The 7,242-nt window shown below is 49.1% G+C and overlaps 1 protein-coding gene across 8 annotated transcripts in view; it reads right to left on the bottom strand.

Annotated features, from left to right (window-relative positions):
• Nucleotides 1-7,190, bottom strand: part of VRK3 (VRK serine/threonine kinase 3) — a 50,701-nt gene extending 43,511 nt beyond the window's left edge. For 2 of the 8 annotated variants that reach the window (XM_017882112.1, XM_017882117.1), the window contains exons 1-2: nucleotides 6,696-6,924; nucleotides 1,899-1,961 (exon numbers count right to left, since the gene is read on the bottom strand). Coding sequence is in view for 2 of the 8 variants with exons in the window: in XM_017882110.1 (XP_017737599.1) it covers nucleotides 6,696-6,749 (54 nt within the window). In the remaining 6 variants the exon portion in view is untranslated. Of the gene's footprint in view, nucleotides 1-1,898; nucleotides 1,962-6,616; nucleotides 6,925-7,100 lie in introns of those variants that run through there. The other 6 variants (XM_017882110.1, XM_017882111.1, XM_017882114.1 and 3 more) reach the window with 5 other exon arrangements.
• Between the last annotated feature and the right edge of the window lie 52 nt (nucleotides 7,191-7,242).

The raw sequence follows: 7,242 nt of genomic DNA, 5'->3' as shown, positions 1-7,242 counted from the left end.
AAAAAAAAAAAATATATATATATATAGATAGATAGATAGATAGATAGATAGATAGATAGATATGTACACACACACATATTTTTATATATATATACTTTAAAAAAAAGAAAAAATAGCCAGTTATGGTGGCACATACCTGTAGTCCCAGATACTTGGGAGGCTGAGGTGAGAGGATGGCTTGTGCCCAAGAGCTCAAGGCTGCAGTGAGCCATGATTGCGCCATTGCACTCCACCCTGAGTGACAGGCTGTGTCAATATTTGGAGTGCAAATATATATTATATACATATTTATATACATATATTAAATAACATATTATATATAACATATTATATATATATATACATTAAACTGCATAGAGGCTGGTGCCTGGAGAGTTGTATTAGCGAGAAGTAATGTGTGATTGTGTGAAACCACTAAGATTTAGAAGTCGCTTGTTACTGAAGCCTCGCCAGCCAGACTCTGCTATACTTCTTTTCTATTTCCTAGTAACGGGGTCCCACCCTGTCACTCAGGCTGGAGTGCAATGGCGTGATCGTGGCTCACTGCAGCCTTGAGTTCTTGGGCTCAAGCCATCCTCTCACCTCAGCCTCCCAAGTATCTGGGACTGCAGGCATGTGCCACCATGAATGGCTTTTTTTTTTTTTGAGACGGAGTCTCGCTCTGTTGCCCAGGCTGGAGTGCAGTGGCCGGATCTCAGCTCCCTGCAAGCTCTGCCTCCCGGGTTTACGCCATTCTCCTGCCTCAGCCTCCCGAGTAGCTGGGACTACAGGCGCCCGCCACCTTGCCCGGCTAGTTTTTTTTTTTTTGTATTTTTTAGTAGAGACGGTGTTTCACCGTGTTAGCCAGGATGGTCTTGATCTCCTGACCTCATGATCTGCCTGTCTCGGCCTCCCAAAGTGCTAGGATTACAGGGTTGAGTCACTGCACATGGCCTCTTTTTTTTTTTTTTTACTTTTTGTCGAGATGGTGTCTTGCTATGTTGCCCTGGTCTCAAACTCCTGAGCTCAATCTTTCTGCCTTGGCTTCCCAAAGTGCTAGGATTACAGGTGTGGGCCACTATGCCTAGATTTCTTATGTGAACAAAGGGTTTGTTTAGAAATCTGTGATAGTTTGTTTTATTTATTTATTTATTTTGAGACAGAGTTTCACTCTGTTACCCAGGCTGGAGTGCAGTGGCACGATCTTGGCTCACTACAACCTCTGTCTCCCAGGTTCAAGAGATTTTCCTGTCAGTGTCCTGTGTGGCTGGGACTACAGGTGTGCCCTACCACACCCAGCTGATTTTTTTTTCTTTTTTGAGATGGAGTTTTGCTGTTGTCGCCCAGGCTGGACTGTAGCGACGCGGTCTCGGCTCACTACAACCTCTGCCTCCCAGGTTCAAGCGATTCTCCTGCCTTAGCATCCTGAGTAGCTGGGACTACAGGTAAGTGCCACCACACCCGGCTAATTTTTATATACAGGTACGCGCCACCACACCTAGCTAATTTTTATATACAGGTATGTGCCACCACACCCAGCTAATTTTATATTTTTAGTACAGATGGGGTTTCACCATGTTGACCGGGATGGTCTGGAATTCCTGACCTCAAGTGATCCACCTGCCTCAGCCTCTCAAAGTGCTGGAATTATAGGCGTGAGCCTCCACACCTGGCAGAAATCTGTGATGGTTTTAAATGGCTTCATGTTACGTAGAATTTCCCCAGATGCTGGCTGCCCTCCGGGAAGGATGCCTCCAGAACGCAGCAAGTGCCTAAGCAGGCGAGCCCTGCCATACCCACCACAACTTTCCTTCTGGGAGTAAAGCTGGGCAGCAGCAACCCAGAGGAGACAAGCAGGAGCCAGCTGCTGGTGGGAAAAAGGAAAAAGGCCTTGAGAGGCTATGCCCAAGGGATAATACCTTTATGAGGTCACGGTCTGGCCCTTGGATTTACTGGGCTGGAAACTCCATTTTGACAGCGACCTGTAAGTGAACAAAAGTGGAGTGGCTGACTCATGCTTTCACATAGAAAGGGAAGATAATAGCTAATGTTTACTGAGCACTGGTGCCATGTCACCAGCATGTGCCAAATCCATTCGTTCGTTTATTCACTCATTCATTCACTCGATAATTATTCACCGAGTTTCCTGTTTATGCCAGTCACTGGGGAAATAGCAGCAAAGGAAACAACACAGCCCCTGCCTTCAGGATGCTCAAGTTCTGGTAGGGGAAGAGAAGCTAACAAACAAATGAGCAAGGAACCGCTGAACAGGTCAGATGGAGAAAGTGCTATGGAGGACAACAAAGTACCACAGAAGAAAACAGGATGCCACAGAGGTTGATGGGTCACTACTCACACAGGGTAGCCAAGGAGGGACTCACCCAGAGGGAGGCATCTGAGCTGAGACCCAAAGGAAACCAGGGAGTGAGTTGTCAATATCTGGGAAGGAGTCCTCCAGGCAGAGAGCTTTCTATGCATTACGGTATTTAGTCTATACAACAGCCCAGGACGCCGGTTCCAGAATTATCACTTCTTAGGAGAGTGGCACTCGTATTTTCCAAAGCAGGTCACAGCAATATTTCTGGTCTTGTGTGCTCTTTGGAACCTTGTAACCCCTCTTCCCAGGAGTCAGGGTCTCTGTTCCTCCCCCTTTGGATCTGGGCAGAGCTGTGACTGCTCCTATCAACAGAGGACTGGCAGCAGTAAGGCCATGAGACTTCCAAGTCTGGGTCATAAAAAACAACTTGCACCTGGCTGGCTCACTCAGGATGCTCACCCACGGAAGCCAGTTTCCATGGCATGAGGCAGCCTAAAGTAAAGTAGCCCAGGCAGAGAAACCACTTGGAGAGGCTCAGGTGGAGAGGAACTGAGGCCCCCGGCCAACAGCCAGCATCAGCTGCTGGGTGAGTGGGCAAGTCCTCAGACCACTTAAATCCCAGCCTTCAAATCTTCCTGCTAAGGCACAGGCATTGGGGAGCAGAAACAGGCCACTCTGCTGTGCTCACTCTGAATTCCTGGCCCACAGGTTCCATGGGCACAAGAAATGGCGGTTCTACACCAGTGAAATGTGGGATAATTTGTTCTCTAGACACAGTAACCAGAACAGGGAGTCCCCTGCTGCACAGAGAGGTTAAGTCACTCACTTAAGACGGTTCTCATTTCATGACAGTTCAGTATGTGCAGATCACTGTGCTAAGTTCTTGGGAGGTATTATCTACAGAACCTTCCCAATCACCCTTTTCAAGGTAAGAATGATTTCCCCTTTGCGGAGATGAGAAGCAGAGGCTCAGGGAGAAAATGACTTGCCCAGGGCCACGTAGCTCTTCAGTGGCAAGCCAGACACATGATTTTGTTTACTCTTCCCCTCCATTCTATGAGGTAGGGATGATCATCCCATCTTTGAAACCTGCAAAATGATGCTCAAAGGGTGACAATTCTCCTTTCCCCAGACCTGACTCCAGTCACCTAGAAAACAGTGGGGACGCAGCTGGAATCCAGAACTTAAAAGCCCATGTTCTTAACCTGGTGCCAGTTTATACAACGAAAATGCAAAACCGGACTGGGATCTTGGGGCAGCAGGTCAGAACATTCTTGTAGATTTAAATCTGGAAGCTGATGCTAGGTGTAGAATCAGGGTAAGAGAGTCTTTTAACCATGTGCCATCCCCGGTTCTGACACCGTCACCAGCCTGGTCTAGGCCACCATCTTTCCCTTGTGCTACTATAGCAGCCTCCTAACTAGACTTCCGGCTTCTACACTTGTCCCTACATCGATTTTCAACCCAGTAGCTAGAGGGGTCCACTTAAAATCTAAATCAGACCCTGCCCCTGTTCCTGCCCTGGCCCATATGGTGGGTCGGACACGGTGGCTCACGCATGTAATCATAGCACTTTGGGAGGCCAAGGTGGGCAGATCACGTGAGGTCAGGAGTTCCAGACCAGCCTGGACACCACGGTGAAACCCCGTCTCTACTAAAAACACATACACACACACATCAGCCAGGTGTGGTGACAGGTGCCTGTAATCCCAGTTACTTGGGAGGCTGAGGCATGAGAGTCGCCTGAACCCGGGAGGCAGAGGTTGCAGTGAGCCAAGGTCGCACTGCTGCACTCCAGCCTGGGCGACAGAGTGAGACTCAGTCTCATAAACAAACACATTAAAAAAAATGTAAGTCAGTCCCTGTCCCTCCTCTACTCAAAACCATATGGTGGATTTCATTTCAGACAGAATCAATGCCAAAATTCCTACCATGGCCCAGGAGCCCCTGTGTGATCTGCCACTTCCCTGCTCCCTCTCTGGCCTCTCCCACCATCTCCCCTTGCTCACGCCGAGTCAGCCACACTGACTTCGGTGTTTCTCCCCGATTGTGACAAGAACGTTTCTTCCCCAAGACCTTTGCACCTGCTCTCCCATCTGCCTGGAACACTGTCCGCGCAAGAGTGCACACACGTCACTTCCTCATCACCTTCTTTAGCTCTCTGTTCAAATGTCACCTTCTCAGAGATCTTCTTGGACACGATTTTACTGTGTTTTTTCTTTTCTTTTTTTTGAGATGGAGTTTCGCTCTTTTGGCCCAGGCTGGAGTGCAATGGTGCGATCCTGGCTTACTGCAACCTCTGCCTCCTGGGTTCAAGTGATTCTCCTGCCTCAGCCTCCCATGTAGCTGGGATTACAGGTGCCACCACGCCTGGCTAATTTTGTATTTTTAGTAGAGATGGCGTTTCACCATGTTGGCCAGGCTGGCCTTGAACTCCTGACCTCAGGTGATCCCCCTGCCTCGGCCTCCCAAAGTCCTGGGATTACAGGCTCGAGCCACTGTGCCTGGCCCTGGACACAATTTTACTAATAGCATGTTTTATTCTCCTTACCTTGCTTTATTTTTCTTCACAGTGCTCGTCACCACCTGACATACTCTGAGTTACTAGAATGTAAGCTTCATAATGGCAGGGACTTTTCCCTGTCTGGTTTGCCATAGTATGTCCAGAGCCTCACCCAGGCCTGACACAGAGCAAATGCTGGGTCTGTTTGCTGAGTGAATAAATCATTGTCTCCTTTGCAGAAGAAAACGTGCCAAGAAGGCAGGGGGGTCCCCAGCTATGTCACACACATTCATCTTTCAGGCAAGTCTAGACATCTAGCCAGAGACTCAAAGCTCACGGCCAGAATTATCTAGCTGGATGGTCTTTAAAAAAGACCTGCCACTTAGAAACAGATCTGTATAGGGGTTAAGAGGATAAACTTGGGACATAATCTGCCTGGGTTTGGATCTTGCTTCTGCCATGTATTACATGATGGTGGGCAAAAAATATATATTATTTTTTTCCCTTTGGGACAGAGTTTTGCTATGTCACCGAGGTTGCAGTGCAGTGGCACAATCTCAGCTCACTTGCAACCTCCGCTTCCTGGATTCAAGCAATTCTCCCTGCCTCAGTCTCCTGAGTAGCTGGGATTACAGGTGCATGTCACCATGCCTGGCTAATTTTTTAATTTTTAGTAGAGACGGGGGTTTCACCATGTTGGCCAGGCTGGTCTCGAACTCCTGACCCCAGGTGATCCGCCCGCCTTGGTCTCCTAAAGTGCTGCGATTACAGGCAGGAGCCACCATGCCCAGTCAATTTTTTTGGATTTTAGAACCTATATTACAACACCGGCGAGATCCAGGGGCAACTCTCCATAAGCAAGTATATGATTTGCACAACAAAATCTTTAAAAATTCTAAATAGTCACACATCAGTTCAGAGTGGGTATTGCCAGCAAACAAGTTCAAAGCCAGGTGAGATTGGGCTACCAGGTAAGTTGCAAAACAAAGAAAAGATCTTTCAGTTTTACAACGTTTTGGATTTTAAAGTTATAGACAAAGGATTGCAGACCTGTAAATATTCTTTAACATTTCTTTTTTAGTGTCTGGCATCCCCAACCACCCTGAAAATGTGAATTAGCTGGGCAGGATTTTTGTTTTAGACACTGCTATAATAACGTGGGCTTGAGCAGTGCCTATTAGACTAGCACCGTTCAAGCCCCGGTTATAGTAGTGTAACATCGGTTGCACGGAGCCTTCCATATAGTAAACACTCAGTAAAAGTGGATGTGCTGAAGTCACCTATGCAATGGCCAGGTCAGGACTTGAAACCCCAAGACTCCAACCCTCAGGCCAGTCTTTATCTTAATTTATTTGACTTACTCAACAAATGTTTAGTGAACAGCTGCTATGTGTCAACTAAATAGCATAGTATAGTGTTCCTCCTAGAAACTTCAGGAGACAACACAGCAAAAAGGCCAAAGGTCAGACCCTACCCCAGCGCAGGTGGGCGATTGCCTAGGCGACAGAGACTCCCTTCGGCCGCATCCTCCATAGAAACCATGACAGATGCCAAGTTTGACAGCGGAGGAGCTGTCAAACTTCCCACAACTTCCGCCCATCTCCGCCTTAGCCATGCCCAACACGGAGCCAAAGGTGGCTTCGGAAGCTGAAGAGGAAGCCAGTAAACCACGCTACCGGGAGCCGCTCTCATTCCGAACCCCGACCGCAGGGGCGCCTGCCTCCCACAAAGGGCCGTGCTGACGTCACGGACACCCCAGCCGAGCTGCGGCTAGGGGGTCGGGGGACGTACGGCCATTCCGCCTCGCTTCCCCTCACCTCTTTACTTAGGGACGGGGTTGGGATTCTAGGCTTCTGCAGCCTGACCCTCGGATCCTCCGCAGTTACCGGGACTCACCTTCTCGGTTGCCCCGCGAAAACTTCCGCTGGGCGGAGAGCGCTGCGCGCGCATCCTCAGTCTGTGGCGTCCGCGCAGGCGCCGCGGACTTCCCGACAGCCCCTGGGCTTCGCCTACCTGGGAACTCCGTTTCCCAGAGGCCTCCGCGGCAGGCCCGCCCTCTGATTCCAGACGGAATGCGGAATATTCCGTCATTGCTCATCCCCCTCCCCTCCGTTCTAGCCTCTTTGGAAGGCCTTCTGGTTCTACTGCGCATGTGTCAGTGTGAAACCAATCGGAATACACCGTGAGGCATCGCTCCGCCAATCAGAGGTCACATTACCACTTCTCCCGCCTCAACTCCGCCCCTTACTTCCGCGCGTTTTCTCAGAAACCCCGTCTCAACGCGTTTCCATGGCAACCTACCGCTTGCTCTTCGGAAGAGGGGAAGACTCCCAATCTTCTAATAAAGGCAAGAAGCTAATTAGATGATTATTTAACAAGGTAAAAATCTGGACTACAAATCCTGATGCCGCCTGGTCCTGATTCTGTTTCTACTCCACTCCCA

The sequence above is a fragment of the Rhinopithecus bieti genome, unplaced genomic scaffold, assembly GCF_001698545.2.
Source record: "Rhinopithecus bieti isolate Rb0 unplaced genomic scaffold, ASM169854v2 scaffold_12070, whole genome shotgun sequence".
Classification (NCBI taxonomy): Eukaryota; Metazoa; Chordata; class Mammalia; order Primates; family Cercopithecidae; genus Rhinopithecus; species Rhinopithecus bieti.
This window is presented reverse-complemented; position numbering and strand designations above follow the sequence as displayed.